This window comes from Vombatus ursinus, unplaced genomic scaffold, assembly GCF_900497805.2.
Source record: "Vombatus ursinus unplaced genomic scaffold, bare-nosed wombat genome assembly UNPS02014803.1, whole genome shotgun sequence".
Taxonomy (NCBI): domain Eukaryota; kingdom Metazoa; phylum Chordata; class Mammalia; order Diprotodontia; family Vombatidae; genus Vombatus; species Vombatus ursinus.
In genome coordinates, this window is record NW_020954581.1 from 5,557,666 (window position 1) to 5,583,890 (window position 26,225).

A 26,225-nucleotide genomic window follows, 5' to 3' on the forward strand; every position below is an offset into this window, starting at 1 on the left:
TTATATGTGTTATCTCATTTAATCCTCTCAACAACCTAAGAAGTAGGTATCATTATTATCCTCATTTTTTCGGACGAGGAAACTGAGGCAGACAGCAGTTAATTGACTTGCTTGCTGAAGGTCATATAGCTATCGAGCATCTCTAGTTTCCTCACAGTTAAAGGAAAAGTTAGTTTAAAAAAAGTAAAATAAGCTGCAGGAAAATGGAAATAAGGAACTAAAATATAACTCTATGAGATTGCAAACAACATTGGAGCTTAAGCAGGCTGCTACAGACAGATCAAGAAAAACTGAACAAGGATTCCTTAGTTCTCTTGCATAGTCCTTGTATATATTAACAAGTGCTTCATAACTACGTGGTGAATACCGAACTGACTGAAGGAGCTAAGATTATTCCAAGTTTGGAAAATTAGTTTTAAAAGCAAGTAGGCATAAGTAAGGGATTTCCCCATAAAGATCATAAATTTAAAGATGGGAGGGACTTCAAGAGGCCATCTATGCTAACTTCATCTTACTGCCGAGGAAACTGAGGGAGGTGAAATGATTTCCTTACAGGTAGTAAATATCAGGTGAGGTCTGAAGCTCAATCTTTTGACTTTAACTGGAAGCAGTAATCTTTCCACTGCAGCACCAAAGAAAAGAAAATTAAAAAATCAAGATGCCTGAGGGTGTCTTCAATGTCTCCACTGGAAAAGTGAAACACTGCTGTCCTCTATAATGTGCTTTCTTTCATCTGTCTGATCTCTGCCCCTTTTGAGAGGTCTTGATGATATGAGGAAAACAATTTCCTAAACTAGCCCTTATTAACAAAAAAACATAATCTGAGTATTGCAGAAAGCACAAAGATGATGGCAAGTGATGAAGAGAAGGTTATGAAGAAAAAGGAGACGTGTTAAAGTTGGGAAACAAGTCTTGGGCAGATTTAATATATTTATCTATATCCAAATCTACACATATTAATGTGTATGTCTCAGTGGAAGAGGAGATTCTGCCCACAATGGATAAGATTTCAAGTAGATAAAACCACATTAAGACTTAGAAAGCTGAGATGTGCATTATCTGAGATGTTCACAGGACATTTAAAACTGTAGAATTTTTTCAGGCAGGCAAAAATTAAAGTGGTAAATCAAAAATTAACTGAGAGATGTAAGCTGAATTTAGTTAATTTCAGCTAAATAATCCAATAAATATGATTAACATGAAGGTAGAACTTGAAATATAAGTAAGAGACACTGATAGGTGAATGATTCTTTATAGTCACAGTTAAAAAGTGGTATTTATTCATTTTTAGTTAAATACTCATTATGTAAATAGTACGGTAGAGCTCAGTGGGTACTGGACAAGAGAAAGAAGCCACAAAACCTGTTGCCAAGGTTCAAAGGATTAATAAACACAGTCCTTGCCTTTGTGGAGTTTATGATCTAATAGGGAGAGAGAAGTACACAAACAAATGTTACACAAAATAAACATGTATATCATTCATGAGTTAGCATACGCAAAGACCTTTGCAAACCTTAAGATGCTATAAAATAACTACTATTATTACAAGTGGCGATAAGATGGAAAGATCTTTACCAAAAAAAAAAAAAAAACAGATCAGATATGGCTTCATAGACAGGTAACATTTGAATCAGGCAAGGGCAGGTATGAATTCAAAACGGGAAAAAGAAAGTAGTGATTTCAAAAAGGGAGGAGAGGGAGCAAAGTAAAGGAGGTGGATTAATAATAATAGCTAGCATTTATATAGTTCTCTAAGGTTTATGAAATGCTCTATATAAATGTTTCATTTGATCCTCACAACAATCCTGTGAAGTAGGTGCTATTATTCTTCCCATTTTAAAGACAAGGAAAGGGAAGAAAAGGTAGGGGTTGAGTGTCTGAGGAAGGATTAGAATACAAGTTTTCCTGATTCCAAGCCCAACATTCAAGTCACTGCATCACCTAGCTGGAAAGGAGTAAGGCTATGAAGATAAGGTGTTGCTATATTGTTGAAGGCTTTGAAAGTCCATCAAAGGAGAGATAATTTTACTTAATAGGCAATTTAGAGTTGACAGAGAATTAAAGGCATGGCATGATATGACTAGTTCTACCTCTGCATAGGAAAAATTAGTCTGGCAATACTATAGAAAGTGGGTTGGAGAAAAAGGAAGGTGAGACAATCTCTTAGAAGGCTATTAAATTGGACCAAGTAAGGAAGGCCCATACTGGGAGGAGGCTCTGGGAAAAAGAAGGAAAGGACAGATAGAATAGATTTTAGAGCTATCAAAGCATCACAGAATGTTTAAGTTGGAAGGGATCTCAGTGGTCCCTTTGACCAGGCTCTTCTTGACTATCATGGCCAACATCTGTCTTAATTAGATGTGAGAAGCAACAGTACAGTCAGAGATAGCACCAAGGTTTCATACTTGGGAGACTGGGTTAATTAGTATTATCAGTTGCAGAAATAGCGAGGTTAGTTAGAATAAGGACAGGATTATGGGTAAAGATAAAAAGCTAGCCTGTTGACATGCTCAAGTGAGGCACTGGTGGGGCACTCAAAAAGGAGATGCCATAGGTGTTTTAAAATACCCATGAGGATAGAGCTCAGGAGATACCGTAAGAGTACACACTTAGATCTGAAAAGCAAAATACAAACAATAAAATTTATATAGCATTTGAAAGATTACAAGGTATTCTCTTGAAAATAACCATCTTAAGGATGATTGCTAAAGTGATGATACTAAATAAAATTGTTAAGGGAGAGGGTAAAAAAGAGAGACAAGGAAAACCTGTTTAAAGAAGATTAAGGGAAAAAGGGCTTTGAGTAGAGCTGCACAAAAAGAAGAATCAGTCTGGCAGTATTTTATACTAGGAAGAAGAACAAAGGACTTGAGGTCAGGAAGACCAGAGTTCAATTCTTGCCTCAGAAACTTACTAGGGGTGTGACCTTGGGCAAGTCACTTGTTTCCTTTCCTCATCTGTAAAACAGGAAACATAACAGCACCTACCTCCCAGCGTTGTTGTAAGAATTCAATGCCTTATGAATTGCATAAAGAACTGGCCTCCGAGCCAGGAAGTCTTGGGTTTAGATTTCACCTCTGACACATACCAGATGGCTCTGCCTGAACAAATCTGTGCTGACCTCTCAGTGCTTTAGGCAACACTTAAGAGTGCAAATTTCAGAGAAGGTCCCAATTGGTATTAGCAGAGGGAGTTTCCTCACTTGGCAGTTTCCATGCCAATGAACTCAAATGACCACTGGTGGTGATGGTGGTGGTGGTGGTGTTTGTCCTTTGTTCTTGAAGAGGACCATGGAATCAGGAAGGTGATGCCATGACTTGCAAGTGAATTGATTTAAGTGAGGAAGGGCTGTGCAAAGTCACCAGCTTCACTTTCTGCTCCAGAGTCATCTGGGTCCAGTGGCCAGGTATCGATCTGGATGACTGGAGATGGCCCCCTTAGCAGGCTATATTTAGGGCACTTTGCAAACTTTAAAGCATTGTTTAAAGAGAAGCTCTTACTATCACTATTATTTTTGAATAGCAAATACATTGAGATGTAAGGAAGCTGATTTGGTGCATACTTACCTTAAGGAAAGACTGAGTAAAGCTTAATGAAAGAGATAGCATTTTGAACTAAACTTGAAAGAACGGGTAGGGTTCGCTAGATGGCACTGTGGATAGAGCTTTGGCTTTGGAGTCAGGAGGACCCGAGTTGAAATTCAGCCGCAGACACTTGAAACTTATTAGCTGTGTGACCCTGGGCAAGTCACTTAACCCCCACTGCCTCCCCCCCCCAAAAAGTAGGAGTTAAAGATTGTAGGTGCCTTGGAATGGGACAGAAAATAAGCAAAATGTATGCATGCACCCATAGATCTAACTCATTTGGATTGTAGGAATAGCTGCTATGATTTGTAGCTTCTGACCTAAAGAAACAGATGTTATTTTAGAAAAGGCCACTTCATCTGTGACTGCTGCCTGGTTTGCCAACTGCCAGGATGCCCTAGCATTCCACATGTGATAAGCTCAGGAAGCTAAGCTGAAACACAACTCTGGATTATTTCTTGTGTTCTTCATTTCAGGTTCCTCAACTGTTCCCTGCTATACATTCCCTGCCATACTGTGCAAACCAGGATGATAATTTACCCTGGATTCCTTCTAGGTGGATGGAAACGTTTTCCTGCCACTTAATGATCTGAATATTTCCATTTCAATCCTATCTAACTGGCATTTATTATACACTTACTATACTATATATACTACACACACACACACACACACACACACACACACACACACACACATCTACATTTCTTATACACCTACAATGTGAAAGATATTATGCTACGTGCTAGGGAGACAAAAGACAAAAGAAAAAACAGACCCCACCTTCAAAGAGCTTAAATTTAAACTGCTTATTTGTTGAGAGGCAATGGTAATTTGGTGATCCCAATGGTAAAATACTCTCTAGTATATTTCCTATATACTGGAAATATGAAACACCTCTAGAAACGGGATTAGTTCTTTTAAGGAGAAACAGTGAAACATTTCTGATTTAAAACAAAGTTTGGTTGAAAAAAAAAGCCTTAATTTTCATCATCTATCACATAAAGATAAAATGTTAACTAAACGATCACTAAGGTTGACTATAACTCAAACTTCGTGATTTTATGGTTCTAGAAGAAGCAGTGAGTACAAAATTTGGCAATGATAATGGCATTTTGTAAAAGTCCAATCAAGCAGAACATTGTGCATCATTCTTGTCTTCATAGAACAAGAAAAACTAGAGAGTGAAGAAGAATATACCTATAATTTGAAAGATGTGAAAAATGAGACAATTTGACACATAAAGAAAAAAGAAATGGACTAAATAAGAACAGTGTTTAAAAAAGCAGATCTGAATGAATATCTCTGAAGGTAGCATTTAATTTAAGAAAAATCCCAACAAAATGGGAATTTTTCTTAGAAATCAGGATGTCTTTTCAGTCAGTCAGTTGATCAAAAAATATTTATTAATTACCTACTATGTGCCAGATACTGTGCTAAGTGATGGGGAAACACAGAAAGGCAAAAGACAAATTTCGGCTCAAATTTCAAGTTTCTGCTCAAGGAGTTCACATTCTGATGGTGGAGTCAACATGCAAAAAACTATGTACAAACCATACAAATAGGATAAAGTGGACATAATCAACAGAGGGAAGGCATGAGAATTAAGGGGAGGTTAGGACAGGATTCTTGCAGAAGGTTGGGTGTTAGCTGAGACCTGAAATCCTTCAATGCAGGGAATGTCTTTTGCTTCTTTCTACATGCTTAGCATGTTGTCTGACACATAGTAGGTGCTTAATAAACATTTAGTTATGCTGAACTATTTTTCCCTCTTTTCTGCTGCCTTATAATATAAGGGTTGTTTCTCTGAGAGAGGAATATTGAGAAATGTACTGAGAAATGTTAAGTGATAGTTTAAAAAAAAAGATGTCAGTAACAATTTATTGGAAGAAAAAAGAAGATGATTTTAAACATGGAAAAGTACAATATCGAGAGATACCAGAACCCCAAAGCTTTTAACTAACCTTCTTGTAATCACAGAATGAGAGAGATTTAGAGGCAAAATGAACCTCCCAGGTCTTACTGTCCAGCCACATCATTTTATGGTTGAGAGAACTAAGGGTAGAGAGATTAAGTAACTTCCTAACATCACATAGGTAAAAAGTGGCAGAGCTGAATTTGAACCCACTGCCTCTGACTCCCAGTTCCATTCAACATCTTATCAATGTTGCAGTACACAGGACTGAATATAATGTTCAAAAAGCTGTTGGACCAAAGCAGAGTTAACATAGAGTACTGCCTCCCTAATACTGGAAACCATTCTTTTCTGAATTCAGTCCAAAATCATACTGGCTTTTTTGGCTGCCATAATATACTGCTGATCCATATTGAGCTTTCGATGCCCTACAACAGCCAAGATCTTTCTTTAGATGAACTGATTTCTGGCCATACCTCCTCTCTCTTGCTCCAGTGAAGTGATTTTTAATCCGATTTAAGACCACAGGCATACCAGACTCGTAATGTCATTAGTACAAGGAACTTCCCAGAAGCAAATGCAATGCAGACCTGTGTCTACTCTGCAAATGAGAAAGTTGCCCAAGGCTCTGAAAAGGTTTAGTGACTTGCCTAGGATGACACAGCCAATATGCATCATGGAGGTCTTTTCATTTCCAAGGTCAGCTCTCTACAACAGTATGTTGACTCAAGGCTGTACGTGCATTTCTTTTAAATTACATCATGTTAAATTCTACATGAGGAACAAGGCTGTTGACTTCTTTCTAGATCCTGACTGTCATCAGGTATCTTAGTAGTACTTCTCAGATTGGTGTCATTTGTAGATTTGATAAGCATGTTATCTATCATTTACGTTTTTCTAAGTCACTGGTCAAAACGTTAAGCACCCCAGAGCCAAGCACAGATCCTAGGGCCAGTCCAGTAAAAATTTCCTTCCAAATTATCATGAATCATTAATGACTCCTTTTTTTTGAGCCTGGCCACTCAATTATAATGTAAAAGCTTGGAACATGCTTGACTAAAATGTAGGTAAACTATATGAACAGTATCCCCCCAATCTACTGATCTAGTAAGAAAAAAAATGATGTAATAGAGTTCTGGACTTGCAATTAGGAAAACCTGAGTTCAAATTTCATCTCTGATGGTCACTAGCTATGTGATCCAGAGCAAGTCACTTAACCTCTAACCCTCAGCTTTCTCATCTATAAAACAGGGATAATAGCCTCTATTTAACAGGGCTGTAAGGGTCAAAGGAAAGAATGTAAATGAAGGTGCTTTATAAACCATAAAGCTAGCTATTACTGTTCATTATTAGTCTGGCATAATCTGGTCTGGATAAAGTCATGCAAAGTTCCTTCTGATCACCACTTTCTTTTCTCAATGTTTACTAACCTTCCCTTTCATGATACACTAGAGAATTCTGCCAGCAACTTAAGTCAAGGTTAGATTTCAGACTCCTCTCTCCTCCTGTTTGAAATTGAGGTAACATTTATCCTTCTCAAGTACTGCAACAGCCCTCCTATTCTCCAAAATTGGAGACTGTGATTATGAAAACAGAAGTCAATTATCTTTCCATCACTGACTATGGCTTGGCAGTCACCTCTACCAAGTGTTTCCCATTGCTGAAGTTTATCTGCTTTGGAGGACCTGAACTCTTCAGGTATAGTTAAGTGCTCTCTTACTCCTAGAGATTCTTAGGCATCAATCCCTATTAGCCACTGTTATTCCTGTCCTTTACAGCCCAAAGACTATTCTCCTTGGCAAAGAAATAGTAGCAAAATCAGAGTTGTACAGATCTAGTTTGTCTTTCTGCTTTTTTTATTCCCTCCCTTTACTTCCTTCTACTAGCCTCCCTAATTTTATTTTTCATGGTTCCATACCTCTGTCACTAGTACTTCAAAAATGGTAAGAAAATCCTGTTAAAAAATGTTATCAAACTTTGGATGTTTCTTTTATTTTCCATGCTTCAATGTCTGAAGTTTAAAAACAAGCAAAAACCATAGCCATTACTGGCTCTCCTTCCATTAGATCAGGGATTCTTAACTTGGAAGTCCACAGACATGTAAAGAGCCCATGGGGAGATTTCAGGGAAGGTCCATAAACTTGGACGGGAGAAGGGGGAAATTAAATCTTTATTTTTATTGATATCTAATTGAAATTTAACATTCACTTCAACTGTCAATTACTTTCAAAAACATTATTTTCAGAAAGGATCTACAGGTTTTATCAGACTGTCAATGGGCTCCATGGCACACAAAAAAAATTAAGAATTCGACCCCTTCAGACTATTCTTTTTCCCCTCTTATTTTGATGTCTGTCTTCCAGCTCTTTTTTTTTTTTAACCTGACTTCTAAGAATACAAGTGACCATAGCTAATAAAAATCAAATGTACCAACCTAAGGGTGCAAAGAACAGAACTGTGAGAAAGACAGAGCAGATACAGGATTTATGAGATGAATCAGGATCAGCATTCTACAAGAGGTGGTTACTATTATCGTGATTGTCATTACTGTTGTTGTTTTTAGAATATAGAAAGAACAAGTGGTCAACGGATTTCTATCAGAAATTATCAAAGGGTGACTTTGCTCATTCTCCTCCAAATCCTTCCCTACCTTGGAGACACGTCAAAGAACTAAAATGGATTGTTCCTTCAAACTGAAAGGGAGGAAATGAGGAAAGGAGGAAGGGTATAGAGGAAGAGAATGTATCAGATGTACAGTTTTCATTAGAAGGAAGGATAGCTAAACTGTCAAAACTTCAAGTAACAATTTAAAAACATTTCCAGGTAAAGCCCCAATTTTCTACCTTTTGTGTTTATAGATTAAAAGGGATAACTTATATAGATAATGAGGAGTAAAGAATAGCGTTTCATTTTGTAATGAATTAGTATACTGCCCTCCCCTTATTCTTTAGGGAGGGCAGGTGGGGAGGAAAATGGCCAGACCTGTCTTTTCAACACTATAGGGGGCTTCTAATCTAGAAATACTCTACACCTATTCAGACTTGACTAATAGTTTAAATGACTTGGCGAGGGTCACTACTGTATGTACTGGAGAAGGGAATACAGTTTTTTTTAACTCCAAAGCCGTCCAGCTACCATAGCTGATCCTCATATGTGACCTGGCTTTAATTCTTTCATATTATTGAAGGTTGGGGATAGGGAGAAGAGTGGAAGGGAAGGTCTGAAACAAATCTATGTTACCTGAAAAACTCCTCTGCTTCCTTGGCAAATAAAACAAAGAGACTTAAGTCAGTGCTATTTCAAATAATTTATAACTTATGATCGCTTGTTTCTTAAAAGTCATTAATTTCATTATGAGAACATGTACATACACATGCAAACTTTACAAAAATACATGTACATTTTCAGGCTAATGATATGTATGTATGTTCCTGGGGAAATAAATGTTCTTGTAAATTAGAAGTACACATTTCAGGAGATTAGGGTCCAAAATATATATCTCCCCCACTCAGAGAGTTAATTATGCCTTTTGTCTCAAACATCTTGTCCTGATCATTCTAAGTAATGTTCAGGTCTGCTTGTTTGTGAGCCCCTCTCCATCCCATCCTGTTACTGAAATTCTGGACCTTATTCTTTATCCAGGGATCCCACATACCACAGTATTTTTATTTTTATTTTTTTTTTTTTAGCTACCTGCTTTTTTAACTTTGGAGATGAGTGAGCTAATCTTGACCACAACTGGACTTCAACTATCCACAGACATGCGTATTCTATCAACATGCAAACATCTGAAAAAATAGATTGCACATCTATCTGAATGGAACTACATGGACTTAAGTCAAAGTCAGGAGGAAGAAACATTTTCCCTGTATTTTAATGAAAAGAACCTCTCAGCAACCTCAGGAAATCCTGTAATTTCATAAATTATTATTGAAATAACCTCTGCCAGCATAATTTATTAGAACTCCCCATAAGGATCAAGCTTCCCCACTGACTGACTGGATGGCTCCACCTCTTTTTACCCAGTATAAGCGTGCATGAACAGAGGGTTCCAAAGGAGTCAAAAGACCAGGGGCCCTTCTGACCAGAGATTATAGGAGAGCCCTGTTTGTTTTCTAGCCATCAGCCTGCTCAATTGACTCACGTACACCTGAGCTCAGCAGCTTCGAATTCACCATGCCCAGCCTGCAGTGCTGACATGGATATGATAAGACAGAAGAACAGAAACACCCCTCTGAAGTAACCTTGCTGAACCACACATGCTCTGACCCTTTTTGTCCTCCCTCGAGCTTTTGCTACCTGGCAAATGCAGCTCTCAAACTGTGCTTGGATCTGCAGATCTTTGCTGGTAGCCATGCAGAAGCCGATTTCTCCCTGGGACTGGCAGCCAGAGAAGGCTTCTCTGAAGAAGACTTCTAAATGAGTGTGCGAGCTGAACTCTTACTGAACTGAATTAATTATTAAAGATGCAGATGGAGCTGTCCAAATGATAAGAACAGCTCCTGACGTGTCATGATCCAAGCTTTCATTAAACCATTTCAGGCATACTAATGGTTTCCCATCGCTCATTACTTACATACTCTTTTCTCATAGATATAATAACCCTGGGTGCCCATAGGCATATCATACTATAGAAATGCAAAAGCCAGAAGGTTTGTCCTCTTCAGAGCCTTCCATTCCTTCACAGAATCCTTGTGATCTGAAAGTGTTTACTGATTTTAACATGACTAAGTAGAATGGGCTAAGCTCAGAGAGGAGGAAAGTAGAAGGCAATGTTTTTTAATAGGGTAATATCACCCTTTATAGGAAGATGCATCACACCAAACACTACACTATGGCAGAAAAACGAATAAGTGATGGGTTACAGGTTACTGCTATTAAACTGTTTTTTGTGTGTGCCACCAATGAAGAATATGCTATCGTAGAATAGAGATCCTCTCCAGTTATACTCAAGATACTATTTACAGCATTGTACTTCTCTCTGCTTTGCTCTGCTCTGGGACAATTAGAGGGCAAACAAATTGCAGGAGAAGAATTACTCCCAGGAACTGTACTGTGATTGCTACCTGCTATTACTTTTTTTTTTTCTGGAAGTTGGGAATACTGCTCCCAAAGGCCTTTCGTGTCTCAGTCAAAATGATTTGCTACAGGATAATAATGACTCTAACTGAACATGGGCAACATGATTAAATGTCCTTCACCTCTATTCTTACTCTGAGTTGGTTAGGTGTGAACATAAATGCTGAGCAATGCCCAGGCCAAACTCTCCAAAGTAAAAAAAAAATTTAGCATTCTAAAAGCAAGTATTTTTTGTTAGAGACACGAATACAACTTGAAACACAATATATGTGAATAGAAAATGTTCATTAACTTAATATAATCCTTTTTTGTATGAAAGCATTTTATTAATTCAATTTTTGGGAACAAACTATTTATCATTAATCAAAGGTTGGAAGGAACCTCAGAAATCATCTAGACAAACCCTGTCCTTTTACAGATGAGAAAACTGAGGCTCCGAAGTTAAGTGCCAAGCCCTAGGTCATGTGTTTACAATAGCTTTTGTTGTTTTTTGGGTTTTTTTGGGGGGGAATAGGGAGGAGTAGGGAGAAAGAGGTCCTCTACATGACCAGATGTCTCGTTTTATTCTAAAATTTCTTCTTCTATGAATGTATGTTTAAGGATATGTAAAAAAAAAAAACAAAAAACAAACAAACAAACAAACAAACAAAAAACCAGAAAGGAGATGGTTTTACAGATGTCATCGCATCATATTAGATACTACTTTTGTCAAAAGGAAAGAAAGGTCTTTGGTATGCCTGCATTATCCAGACAGCCCCCTGTTTATATCCTTTTATGCATGCAATCCTGTAAAGCAGCGGTATAAAACTCAAATGGAAAGGAGTCACTAAGTCATACATAAGGATCCCTACAGGAGCAGACTGACTTGGAAAACTATATATTAATATTATCTATATTCTAATGGATTTTTATTTACTTTGTTAAATATTTTCCAGTTACATTTTAATATGGTTCTGGCCCCATGAGGGAATGCTTTCCATTGGCCAGAGGTGTGTTTGACACCTTTGATATGAAGCATATCATTGATAAGAAAACTTTGAAAATCTCAGATATTTTCTCAAGTGTTCCTCAGACTGCTAGCATGTTTTTCCAGTTGAGTAACCAAAACCTAACATACTAAGAACTCTCTCTTCTTTGTGCAAAACAAAACAAAATGTAAATGCTACATATATATGTGTGTATGTATGTATATATATATATATACATACTTACATACAAATAAAAAATACACACATATATGTATATATGTTCAGACACCTACACATATGTATAGTTAAGATGATGTAATGGTATGTAATGCTTTAGCTTAAAAGTATACGTATAAAATATATCTTCATGACTATACTTCTGCGTTGTAGTGTAGATTCTTTTTCTGGTATAGATTGCACTAGATGGTAGTAGCCAAGGTCCCTTTCAGTTTTCAATTCTATGATTTTGTAAGGATATGTGCTAATTAAACAAAGTCAGTTTTGATGTTATATTTTATTTCTTCTATTCCTCCATGTTAACATATTTTAATTAAAACATTAGTGACTTCAAACCATTTTATTTTTTGCCTGAGATGATTTTCATTTTATTGTAGAATCATAGAATCATTAACCTTCCTAGGTAACACAGAATAACTTCCTCTTTCTTACAGATGAGAAAATAGAAGGCCAGAGACATTAAGTAACTTCCCAAGGGCATACATGACGTTAGTGGCAAAGCAGGTTCCTGACTTCCACTCCAGGGAATTTTGAAAAATTATACCAAATTAAATTAATTTCAGAAAAGAAAAGACATTGTCATGCTGTTCAAGAAAAATACTGTTTAAAACTTGGTCCAGAAAAATGACTTCATGAGATATAATTTATGTGATACCTTTTCCTCTTGTAAGAGAATTAGATATTCACATAGTTTGATATCTGATAAAGTTAACTCCTAGTTTGTTTGTTTTTTTTAATCAAGGATTCTATCATGACATTTAACTGTTTGACTGGACAGATAATTAAATCTCCCTGAGCCTCAGTTTCTTCCTCTTTAAAACAGAAATCACAGGTTTAGTACCTTGGAGATCATGCAGTCAACACCCCCTATTATTAAAATAAACAATTTTATTGATATATTGTTTCTACTTCACTCACAATTCCCAAGATACTCCCTTCCCTAATTTAAAAATATCTAAAATAATTTTCATTTCTTTTTATACCACTAAGTATAGACTGAATCTACACAATGCCAAACACAGAGATGAAATCTAAAATTCAAATATACAAATTGTGATAGTTTGCTTGTAGGTTTTTGCCAATTTTCTCTTTCTGAATATGGACTGAATAAAAGGAGGAAGTTCAAAAAAAAGTTTCCTTATTAGTCAAAGTTAGATAAGGAATATAAAAATATACAGTTCTAAAAGTATGAAACGACTTTAACTTCATTTGATTCCATATACAGTACCTATAAAATGCCTTAAAAACTCAGTTTTTTTCCCCAAGATAAATATTATCCTTTTTCTCTTCACCCCTCTAAAAAATATGGAAAGTAAAATTTTTACTAAAGTATTCAGAAATGATTCTGTATGCAAAATGTATATTTTTTGTCTAATAAGTATTTTACTAAGTATTCTTAACCCTTTTCCATAACTTCCTTATGCACTCAAAAAGAAACTGACACTAACGATGTTCATGATGAACCACCTGAATTTAAAAGTTGCAACATAAATGGGAAACACAAATTTGATGTTTACCCTTTTTTCTCTAATAATGTGCTACTCTCTTGGCGCAGCAGTATTTGCAATGGTGATGGTGTACAAGTTCAAAAGATCTGTGAACATTTTCTTAAGATAAAAGAAGTACTGAGGAGAAGTATTCCTCAAATTGTTTTCTTCAGCTAAAAGACTAATTAAAATGTGCACTTGGGTTTGTTCTGTTCCATAACAAAATTAATTCCCATATGTACCATATTGACCCAAATGGCTCTGATGGCATACTTACATGTGTGTATGCCCATATATATATACATGTGTCTATGTGTGTTTATATAAAGATATATGATATATTAAATATATAGCTATATTATAGACAGATATATATCTACATATATAGACATACACATACACACACACACACACACACTCTCAAATTCAAATTAGATTAGCATATTCTTCTAATACCAAGACAGAATTAGATAAAAGGATCATAGTATACAAGGAGAATACTTTTCAAATTCAAATTCAAATTCAAAAGGGAAATTTTGTAGTTATTTGAATATGTGGGATACAACTGACAATACATATCGGCTTTAAAAAGTATACAGTATTAAGCCACAGATGCACAAAACTAAAAGCTGTTAAAACTGTGTCTGATGATGAATTAATGACTCAACATAAAGCACATTCATATAGAAAGCATCCTTAGTATAGCAAGGAGGAAAGAATTGGGGGGAGGGAGGAGTGGATGAGAAATGCATTCTTACCATAATAATAAAGGTAACAGGCCCAATGAAACTCCAGATAAAAGAGTTATCTACATGAAGCCAGCAACTGAGAGAAAGAGAGAACGTGAGTTACACAATGTTTCTTTGGCTCCTCAAATATTTCAAACAAGAAAATGTTATTTTGAAATTCCATACACTACTTCTGAATGTGACTCTGTAAGTAAATACAGAGTAAGCAAAGACGATCACAAAAACACGGCCTTTGTTTCCTGCCTAACAAAGCATTTTATTGAGTGAGGAGTATTTTAAATACTTGCTGAGCTTCTGTTAAGGCTGATTCCCTTTCTGTATGATAATGCAAGAATAATTTCCCCATTATTGGGGAAAACAGAACAACAGGAACTACAAAAGAAAGCCCTCTGTCCACTTTAAGATTGCAGGCTTCACGAAAGGAGCTATGAACTTCAACATCAAAAACCCATCTGATATTTCTCAACTTCCCTGTGTAATCTTCAAAATTTGCCTTTTATCTTTATCTATCTCAAGTAAAGTGCTTATCCCCATGGAACAGAACAGACAGAAAATGCTCAGATGTCACGTTCTGTTGCAAAACAGTATGACATAAATAAAATGACTCAATTGGGAAGGGAAGGGGACCGATGGGAAAGCACTACACGCGTATGGTACCCGAGTCGTCAAAGAGGCAGAGCCGATTTTACTTCCTGCTGCTCCCCAATACCGCTGCCTCTCCACTGAATTGCTTTTGTTTGTCTTTCATCATTGGCAAAATCAAGCAGCTCTCTTGTAGTCCTTAGCATCTTTCTATAATGCAACTAATTTTATCAAAGGAGAAAGTAAACAGTATAGGGAAGCAAATTCATGCCTCTAGCAACTCAAATCCTTGGAAACATGTCTACGTCTACCTTCTGTCACTTTCTATAAATATCTCTATTTTTATAAATAAAAGGCAGTGGCTAATTTTAATCCTGTTCAAACTGCCTGACAAAATATTATCAAAGCGGAACATCATATGGGATAGAATGTTCTTCCATCATCATTCAGTGTGAGAGTTGGCCGGAGGGGCAGCTGAACAAAGACAACTAATGAAGCATTAGCGTAAAACTGGGCGGTTAAGCCTGTCAGATGCTGTAACCTAAAAAAAGAATTTTTACTTAATATCCATTTTAGACCAAAAACTTATTTACTTTTTCAATTTGTTTCAGGTCAATCTTTCGTGTTAAAAAGAAAGACCATAATTTAGAATCCGCCTCTCCCAGAGTGGAAATTCTCTGAACCTAGAAAATTACAAAAGACTTGATTGTAAGCTGTGTACGGCATGGCCATTCTCTTCCCAATAAAGCTTTCAGATGCTATTTTAGTCTGTCAGGGACCCTCAGTGACAGCTAACAGGCTTTAAAAAAATTATTCACTTGAAAAACACTCAGGTCGCTTTCAATTACTCACGCCTTCTCTGTTCCATAGCTCTTGTAGTCAATGGCTGCTGAGACACCAACTACAGTGGCAGGAAGGAGGTAACCAGCAACATAGTAGTACTTCTTCCTTGAATATTCACTCTCAAACACTTCCACAAGCATTAGATAGAGCTGTACACCTTCTAGGCACATCCAGGCAAAGGCAGCCAGGAAGAAAAAGTGTAAAAGGCCCGCAAATATCGGGCATGCAATCTGCAAAGAAAGGACAAGTGTCAACGGCAGCACCTCGCTTCAAAAATGGATAAGATTAGCTGGGAAACCTCACAATTTTCTCTTAAAAATCAGCCAACACTGCACACTGCTGCAAACAAATAGGCAAACGTGCTTGTGACCAACTATGACGTTCTATTCATGGGGTCCTGACATTTTCAAAGCCGTAAGTGAACAGCATGACTGAGATTTTAATACACTGTCGAGCTTGCAGTGACTCCTAAGGTGCTAATTTTCATGAGACTGTAGTAAAAGTTACAGTACATTCTTTAATGGAACAGGCTACTCCATAATGTTATAATCCTTTAATTACAATGGTGGCATGTTGTTAACACTATGAAAAATCTTAACAATTCTGCAAGAACAAGCTTGTGGTGGATTTGCTCCATGAGGATAGATAGAACAGTTGGTTCCAGATATATTATTTATAGCTTCTGGTTGAAATTCTCTGCAGCAGCCAGGAGTCTCTCTATCTGCTTTAAATGACGAATACCTCAGCTTTTACTGTATGAGGAAGTACGGCTGTCAGATGTGTAGCCAACTTAGTTTCATCTTTGTCCAGGTGAAGACACAATGAAATAACCACCAAACTTTAAAATTCAGGCTGTGTCACAGATTCCACAGTGACAAGTAAACCTCCAGGAATCATTCCTGGATAAAGCCTTTGGTGTAAAGGAGACAAGAGCTTGTGAAAGAAGATCTCTTTTTATTTCAGAACTAACCAAATCTGTCCTGTTCAAACCATCTGACTTAATAACAAAGTATGTTTCTCAAATAGGCAAACACTCTTGCATGCTGCTGGGGAGAAAGGGGCAGGATGGGCTGATATTTTCAATGCATGAAAATATCATTAACTTGTCTGTCTTGATCTATGTCAACTTTCCTCCTATTGTTCTCCCATCAGCGATACAGTGTGGGTTGATAGCTTGGGGGCAGTGTCATATTTAAATTCACATCAAAACCAAAAAGTCATTTTCTGAGAACGATAATCAATAGGCACAGGGGTAGCTTACCGTGTATTCAGTCTTATCAATGCCTATTAGGAAAATGAATTCGGCAATGAAAAGATTGATGCAGAGATTCTTGTGGATTGTGTTACGATCACTCTGTAGACCACGGAAGAAGCAGAAAGTGAAGATGCAGATAGCCAGGCAAACAAGGGAAATGACAATTCCCACCCAAGTGATGACAGTGAGGAGTAACTCATGAACTCCATCTTTGTACTGCAAGAGAGAGAAGGGAAGGGGTGGCATTAAAAGGGTAGTACTTCAAGTGAGAGAAGTTGGAACATTTCTTATTTCATGTGTGTCCAAACAGAAAGGCTGACAGAAAGTTATCTTCTAGACCTGAACTTAACAATAACAACTAATACTAGTGCGGCACTCTGTGGTCTGTACAGGGCTTTACAAATATCATCTCACCTGATCCTCACAAGAACCCTGTAAGGTAGGTGCTATTATTAGCCCCATTTTAAAGATGAGAAAAATGAGACTGAGATTAAGTGATTTACCATGGGTTGCACATGGGTATAAGAACAGGTCTCCAAACCTCCAAAGAATCTGTGATCATATAACAATACTTTACTCTTGTCTTACCTATTTTTAACATCAAAAATACTGTTGAAAAGAGGAAAATTTAATTTGGAAACGTTACTAGACAGAATAGAAGAGGCCTATCATGACAACACACATTTCTGGAAATTGCCAAGCCTTAAAGAATTACAAAGGACAGTGACTAGGATGAAAGGCTGGTATTCTCTCAATTTTTTCAGACCCAGAAATAGGCACAGTTTTAAGGGAACTCTTGTTTCTTTGCGTCATTATCTTGCATTTTGTTAATTATCCCTTGTATCACTCATTACCTATCCACTGTGGCTGCTTAGCACCCACCAAAGTTCTAGCCGATGCCCTCCAGGCCTCCCTAGAAATGCCTGGATTTCTGTGTTCTGTTCCCACTTAGGCACAAGAAGGAATGTTAAAACGCATTCAAGAAATCCCTCTGATTTTTCCATCATCGATTACCTTGTACTATGCACGTAATTACAGAGTGGCAAAGCATTAGGAAACAGAGAGGGGTGCACGGTGCAACTTGGTTCCACCAGGGTGTAATTTCAGAAAAAAGAATGTAATCTTAGGAAAGAATGCACTAGGGGGAAGAAAAGAAAGCTAAGGCTAGAACACAAGGAAATATAAAGGCAGATGACTCTGAGAAAGTACAACAAATACATGGCACAGGGAGGGCACTACAGGGACTTCCAGAAGGTCCCACTGGCTGGTTTTGTTTTCAGTCACAATAAGCACCCAAAGAATGGACTTATTTCCCAAGCTGGGTGGAATCTCTAGAGACATTTCCAATACTCATTAGAAGTGCAAATACTTACTGCAATTTCCCTGTGGGCCATGAGAATAGCAAAATTAGTTAGGTGGCTGCATGCGCACGTTGTGTGAGTTTTATTAGTGTCAACCAGCTTGCAGCCCTGGGTAGACCAATATCCCATCATTGTTCTTTCAGAGTAGTTCCAGAAGGAGCAGTTTGCATTGAAATAATTGTCAGGCTGGGAAATAAAATGACAAGATAAAATTAGGATTTTACACTCTAAGATGGCTATAGCAATTGTTTAATATGTGTAAAAGGTAATTTAGATTAAACTTTGCATGTTTCGGACTATAAAGTTTTTCATCAGCAAAATTGTGGACTATGTTGTACAAGGCAGGCATCTAGCTTAAAAGGGACTTTATAGTCCGAAACACTGTAAAGTGTACTCTAAATTACCAAAGACCCATTTTAGACAATTACAATTTCCATCTTATGATTTTACATACTGATAGCACATTAAGAGTCATTTTTCCCTTTCTGCCAAAATCAGAGCTATGACTATATTCTAAGGAATCTCTCTAGGAACCAAGTGTTTTAAATCCATTTCTCCTTTTCCCCTCATTTTGGGTCAGCTCAAAGTGACATGTACGCAGCAAACTGTATCACACAGCTAACTCCTTAAGGCTCTTCTCCAGGCAAATCTGCTGAAATAGCTTCAAAAAAAAGAGAGAGGAGTAACCTCACACATTTATTTCCCTGTGCCAATTCGCGTGATCCACTTGGCTGTGCGAGGGAACTGATTCTCTCAGCTTATAACAAGGAAGTCTAAACAGACTGCAGACAATCTTCTAACATAGTGCAGTCAATTAACTAGCAACTTAATAGCTAGAATGGAGGTTTGCAGTAAACTCAAGACACAGCGGAGAAACTGCATTTCCTCACCCTGCTTCACCTTTTAATTCACAGTGCTTCGTAAACATTTTCCCAAGCAGAGCCTGGAATTAAAAAACAGGGGTTAAATGCTTTCACTGACATTTAAACTTGCCACACTAAACAGGCAGAGCCATAAGAGTTGATATTCTGCTATCCTGCTGTTAAGGTAAGAGTTAATTTTCAATCTGAAACAAATTAGAGTCATTTACATTTTCATGTTGATTACTGAATTAGCTTTCATTAAGAATACACTTAAGTTCTAATAATCACTGAACCAGGCTCATTTAATTTTATGTTCATAGACTTAAATAAACTTGTGTCTCTGACCTAGTCCAACATTTAAAATTCAAATGGAAAGGTGTTCCTCCTCTTCTTCCCCCTCCTCCAACATTGCTCCCTTTTCTTGCTGGGTTTGATGACCTTCCCATTAATTCATTAGAGTAACTCACATCAATGTGTTCCAGGGTAAAAAGCACAGGGTCAGTCAGGTAGACACGGCTGGACTCCTTATTGAGCGAGGCTGAAATGACGTGGGAATTCACCGCGATGGTGCTGTTACGGCCAACAAAGTCACCCCCCAGTTTTATAGTTGCATTTTCAGTACTAAGGAACTGTCCCAAACTCTTGTAAATGATGAAGACCAATTTTGCAAGCCCTGTAAAGGAGAAAATAATCTTATTTTACAGGAATCACACTTGCAACAGTTCTCTAGTAGTAAGATAAAATATCAACAATGACAAAATGGAAGAAAGGTATCATTTTGGACTTGGACCCAAGTCTGGTCCAAATCATCATTTTGAAAATCTAGCTAAATTTTTTTTTAAACTACGGCAAGAGTCTAGTTAATCAGAAGTTTAAGAACAAAGAGGTGGAGAACATGTGGTCTGAATATGGAGAATATGTGCAAAGTCCTATCATTTTATGTTTAGCCTTACCATTCCTGCTGTTCTGTTTGACAGTATTTGCAGAAAGTTGGATTGAATTGGATCCTTTGTTCCCCTGAGGAAATTTCAAGTCTTGTACCTGGCCTTCAGTACTGACCACAGCAACTTCCAAAACTGGTTCAATCAAACAAACAAAGAAGGATGGAGAGAATGCATTAAACACATTTTTGATGGTCAAATAACAGGCAAAATTTTCCTGAGTAGTGTTTTCACATGCAAAAAAAAGAAAAATACTGTTTATTTTTTCAACAAATTCACCACAGAATAGAATCCTCACATTCCAAGAAAATTCTATACACTGTGGAACACAGAATGACTCCTAAATGACAATTTAAGTTTTTACCATTTTTTTTGGTATTTTCTGATGATATCTATCCAATTTTTGCATAATTATTAGTGGATTACCAAATCTTCAACGAATTAACAAAATTTGAGCACTATGGTAAGCCAACTAGTCTATCCCACATATGAGCAGAATTCTGACTATAACATATCTGATGCAGTGAAGTTTACATTTAAATCACTAGAATGAACTGGGGATGGAAAGATCTCGAAACTTCATTTTTATACTCTTTGCTTCACCGTCAATTCCAAAAAGTGCTTCTCAAAGACCAAATGGATGTACTTATTCCACATATAAAATTGGGTTCACATACATGTTGTGTGGAGTTGAGATCATGTAGGATAACTACTTAAAACTGGGATCTCTTTACTGCTCAATTTATGCAGATCAGCACAAAATTTATCAACACTTTTTTTGGATCAGGCTAAACCTGTCATGTATTTCTAGACATACATATAACTCTTAATCGAGACAGTCACAAGTCTCAACTCCATTGTCTTTGTGCTTTTTCTAATCTTTTTTTTTTTTTTTTAAGGCAATTGGGGTTAAGTGACTTGCCCAGGGTCACACAGCTAGTAAGCATCAAGCGTCTGGTCTGAGGCCGGATTTGAACTCAGGTCCTCCTGACTTCAGGGCCAGTGCTCTATCTACAGCACCCGCTTTTTCTAATCTTAAAAAGAAACGCAAACACTCCCACTGACCAACCATGAGAACATATATAAGAGAACATATAAGAATGAGAGGTTTAAACATGGAAATTACTCAGGGCATTTACATGACCAATGGAGTCAATTAAATTAAATGTAAAGTATTTTTGTCTTAGAAAAATATAATAATTGTCACAATCCTCAACACAAATATACAACTTTTAACATTCTGTACTAAAAGAAATTTTATTACTAAAGTTTAAAATTTCATGCTGATTTTTCTGTTTAAAAGGAATAGCCTTGCTAACAAAGGCACTGTGTATTAACAATATGTATTCATAGAAAAAATACTATTGTATTTATAACAATGATAAAAATAATAACAATAGAAACAACCGATCTTTATATAGTGGAAAGAGGCAAAGTGTGATTGATGGAAACTATGTTAAACCCATCTTAATAAATGTGTTTTTCTATTTTTACAAATACATAAAATGTACTATGTACATGTGAGTTTATAAAGACATCAGCCCCACACAGAAGCCCTCTAAGGGTGTTTTTTACTAGTGGGGGGGGGGGCTTCCCATTTATATGATGGGTCAATGCCCTGAAGATAGTATTTTTGCACAGGACACAAAGATAGAATCAGATACAAATTTTACTCCCTTGACCATGGATAACAGAAATGATAGAACAGATAGAAAAGTGGAAAGAACTCCCTAAATCTACATGCCCCCTTACCTTAGAGGGCATACTTGCCAAAAAGGGGGCGGAAGAGTAAAATGTATGATTTCTATCCTCTCCACCACCTTGTATATCTATAGGCCAAGTCTCTCATTCAAGTGTCTATGTTTTCATATAGCTGTATATACAATTTGAAAATTATATTCATATGACTATCTCTAGGCAAATAGATTTTTTTTCTCTAAGTTGCAAAGAGTGGCTTTATCCATTCTAAGTGCATTATTAGTGGCAAAGTCTGGTCACTGAGGAAAGTGGTGTGTGATATGTCAATATTCCTTTCGGTTCTCCCTTGAAAGGCAGGTACTGTTACTACCTGTGCCTGACTGTGACTTTTCTACAAAGGAGGATGAGCTCAGAGGACTAAGAATTTTGTTATGGAGGAAAATCACCTCAATCAGGTTTTTTCCTTTCTTTCTTTCTTTTTTTTGGGGGGGGGTCCCAGAGAAAGCACAGATGAAACATTTCATGTGAATGGTTTTGATACAATAAAGATGAGCACAAATCAGGCAGCAGCAATGGGGGTATTTTGTTTCTGTCTCTGAAATGTTTCTCACCTGATCAAAACACAGAGAATAAGAAAGGAAGCAGAAAGGGTCTGCCCAGGATCTCAAAACAGATGCCAGAGAATGAGGGCACATGGACTCATACACTTTACTGATCAGAAAGGACCCAGCCCCCCCACACCTCAACTCCATACCACCCTACCCCAACCCCTGCCATATACTCTCTGATCTAGTGACATTGGTGTCCCTCCATCTTCTGATGCCAAGGGTTTTCTCAATGGCTGTGTCCTCTATGCCTGGAACTCTCTCACCCTCCTTGTCTCTGCCTGGCTTCCTTCAAGTCTCAGCTAAAGCTCCATATTCTAGAAGGAGACTTTCCCAGTCCTTCTAAACTCCTGGAGATTTTCTCCAATTTACCTTATATACGGATGTTATGTTTATGTGAGTATTTACGTGGTGTCCTGACCATTAAACCATGAGTTTCTTGTGGACAGAGGCTGTGCGTGTGGAGGGGTTTGGAATTTTTTTGTGCTTACCACAATTCTTGGCACACTGAAGGCAATGAATAAATGACTGCCAATGTGACTTCACTTGGAACCTGTTTATTCTTGTTTTACACATAATTCTAAGAAGCACAGATGTCTGATGCTAGGACCACAATGAATTGGAAACCACAAATCAACTTGTTTTGGTAGCTTAGTGGTCTGTGCCCAAAACCTTGGTGTTATCTCTCATTGTTTTCAGGTATGGGTAAAGCTATATAACCTGTGACGTCCCTTCCAACTCTCCAATCCTGTAACTCGTGCATTTTCCAACATGACCAACAACATTCCATTACTTCTTTGCTGCGCAAACTGTTTATTCCCAAAATTCTTTGGTTAGCATAAACTATCTAAACTCAGCTGAATTATCACAAATTCTGGATTAATAAAGACTGTATTAAATGAGGTTATGGTGCAACTCTCCCTCATTCATTTTCATTGTTGAGCATTTCCCCTTCAGTGCCAGCATTTAAGTTCTGAATTATGCTCCAAACTCTCTGAAGCTATTTTGCAATCTATGGAGCATGGGCATTCTGCATTATGGGAGATGTGGTTCACCGAGCACATTTTCACCTGAAGGCAGTTGTGCTCAGTGTAAACATGTGGCCCGTGTACTATGTGCCTAAAATATGTAGCTGGCAGAACACATTCCAAAAAAGTAATTTAAATTCATTAGGAACAGATGATATAAAATGAAAAGGCATCTTCAACAGCTCCACAGGAAGAATTTTGGGAAGTTCAGCAAACCCATGGCCCAGCATGTAAGCAGCTCTTTCTAGCCATGTGTTCTGCTAACGATTTTTTTCAATTGCAAAACAATTTTAAAACAATTTTTGCTTTGTATTAATTTGGCTGTGGGCTGATTCAATTTAATTAAAGAAGTCTTTTATCAAGCACCTACTAAGTGCCACCAGGCACTGGGGGAACAAAGATAAAAACCAAATACTCCCAGCCTTCAACTATCTATTACTTCTTTGTTTCTTTGGGGAAGGGAAAGGGAAAGGAGGGAAGAAGAGGAAAAGAAGAAGGGAGGGAGGGAGGAAGAAAAGAAGGAAGGGAAAAGATAAGGGAGGGGAGGATAGAAGAGGGAAAGAAAAGAAAAAAAATTGACTAAAAAGATTTGCAAGTAAGGAATGACAAAAAGCCTAGTCCTTCCACCCAGGTTCATCTCCCAGGCAAAAGCTCCACACGTCAACAGGAATACTTACCAATGTTTTCTGTGGGCATCGAGACCCGTGTTGCTTCTAAGAGATTGTCAGCCAGGACAAAGGCCCCTTCTTCCAGTGTATCAAGTAGCATCGTTGCAGCGTGTGCCTGTTCTGAAGAATTCATGTCTTTCCAGGATTCTAGAGCTTCAGGTCTCAGCAGGTTGTCCACTGTGTCAACAATTGCCTGCATCCATTAGAAAACTATCATTAGGCCTGACTGCTTCTGGCACTGAGGAGATTTCCTAGCGCTGTCTTGTGACAATTCTAATATTCCGCTGTCAAGATGATTTACTCTGATTTAAAGATACCAGAACACCTGGTTAACATAAAATAGACCTAACTGCTTCAAAACAGGACTATTTAAAAAGGTTACTAGAATGTCAAACTGGTCGTGAAATGTAAATGTAGGTATCTGATTGATTTCTATTTATACAGCGCACAAAAATATGGTCAAAAAGTACAGAAAAATGTGAAGACCTCGTGCCCATGACTTTGCCTGAGGCTTTCATCTTTCGTACAATGTAAAGGGTTTTATTTTCTGGACAGAAGATACTCGAGAATAAGGAGTGGCCCTCTGTTCACAGTGGGAAAGAACAGATAATATGCTGTTTTTGACAATAACACCTCATCCAGACTGAGGCCCACTAACAGTGTTTATTGGCACATCTGTTTATTAGCAAAGACTAATGAGATGAAGCGGTTTCAGAGTGTGTAAATGATCTGTGAACATTCTCTCTCTCCCAACTTATTATACTATCCTGAGCCCAAATCCTACAAATCCTAACTATAATTCCTGCACAGTGGTCAGGGAACAAAGGCAATTAATCAACTGAACAAACAAGATAGTCAACGTCTAAACTGATAATTTAAGGAATTAGGGAGGGAAAAGGGGAGGAAGTGTGTGAGACGAAGTAAAGTCCATGAAAATGGCCATGTTGAAAATCTTCTCATGTGGAGGTTAATTCAGCAAAATGTGAAAGTAACAATAAATACAAGGGTAAGGGTAGGGAGGGGGGAACAGAAATTCAAAGAGACATCTTTTAATTCTCTTTATAAAACAACCCAATCAATCACACTAATAAGTTAATCAATTGAAGGCAGGCTCTCTTGTTGATACATAGTGTAACTGTGCATTGAAAATGTCATGCACTGGTGAATCCCTGCCCCATTTACCTGGTCATGATGTGTCTGTGATCTGTTTGATCAAGTAATAAACGCTGAGGGCAGAATGAGCACAGAGCATACAAACAGAACCCCACCCTCTAAAAGTGGTTGGGAATACTGCATTGAAATGAACAGGAAAATGTTGGTGAAGACGACTGCCAGAGTAAGATTAATTAGCTTAATCCATCTTAGTATCCTCTTTCTGTCTGCTTTGTGAGCTACCATGACCTTCGTGGCAGGTGGAAGATATTCCGTAGTGAAATGAAAGGCTTCCTCCACCCCACTCTGTTCTCTAATGGGAGACGGAATAGTCAGAATGCTCCCACTGATCGCACTTCCAGTCATTAACTGGAGTGGAACCGAAATCAGTCTGCTGAGGCTGGATTCATTAGTCACCAAGAAATACAGATTGGAGCCTCTAATCTGAGGTACAAATGAATCCTCTGTTACAAAGTGGGAACTCGCTCTACTTGCATAGCGTAAGTCGGCTTCTGATTTGTAACTGAAGGAGTTTTATTCGTTTCATCTCAACTACAGAAGCTCATGTGGGATGTTCTGAAAGTGATACTGGTCAGGGCCAAAGGTCGTGTTCGGATTTCTCAGGCTACCACAAAGTGTGCTCCTGACATGCTATTATTAATTTCAGGTACAGCTTATTTATTACCATGTCTATGTCTCTAGTGGAAACAAAATGATCAGCATAATCATATTCCTGAGATACTCTCCCTGCCAAAGGAAAAATGGCTACTTTTCCCAATGAGGCATGTGTCCTGGGCAACATACCAATTATTACATTTCATACATTAAATTTTTACTTTAAAGGTGAACTGCAAATTAAAGTATGAAGAATTCTATCCACTTCAGCAGTTATTTCTTTGCCCCCATTAAGCCAGGCTAAAAAGGGACATTCAGAACATTAATACCTAAAAACAGACCCTCCCACCACTTTTTCTTTTAAAGCTCTCAGGTCCAGGGAAGTCTAATCCTATATGGCTGGTTGCCATTCTTACTGGAGACCATGCCAAAAAATACCGGTGAAGTCATGGACATTGAGTAACCTCTATTGCACTAACATGCCACAGAACGGAGAGAACAAGGTGTTTAAACATGGGTGCGTGTCATTTGAAATCTGATTGGCCACTATTGTGTTTCCTAGGAGGATGTACAAAAACCAGAGGACCCCTTGTCC

General features: G+C 37.6%; 1 protein-coding gene across 8 annotated transcripts in view; it reads right to left on the reverse strand.

Annotated features, from left to right (window-relative positions):
• Positions 1-26,225, reverse strand: part of ADGRL2 (adhesion G protein-coupled receptor L2) — an 834,153-nt gene that overhangs the window by 17,382 nt on the left and 790,546 nt on the right. For all 8 annotated transcript variants that reach the window (XM_027873936.1, XM_027873937.1, XM_027873934.1 and 5 more), the window contains 7 exons: positions 23,873-24,056; positions 19,877-19,999; positions 19,391-19,596; positions 18,073-18,246; positions 16,706-16,915; positions 15,454-15,674; positions 14,029-14,095 (listed from right to left, as the gene is read on the reverse strand). In XM_027873936.1, the coding sequence (XP_027729737.1) occupies positions 14,029-14,095; positions 15,454-15,674; positions 16,706-16,915; positions 18,073-18,246; positions 19,391-19,596; positions 19,877-19,999; positions 23,873-24,056 (1,185 nt within the window). The remainder of the gene's footprint in view (positions 1-14,028; positions 14,096-15,453; positions 15,675-16,705; positions 16,916-18,072; positions 18,247-19,390; positions 19,597-19,876; positions 20,000-23,872; positions 24,057-26,225) is intronic.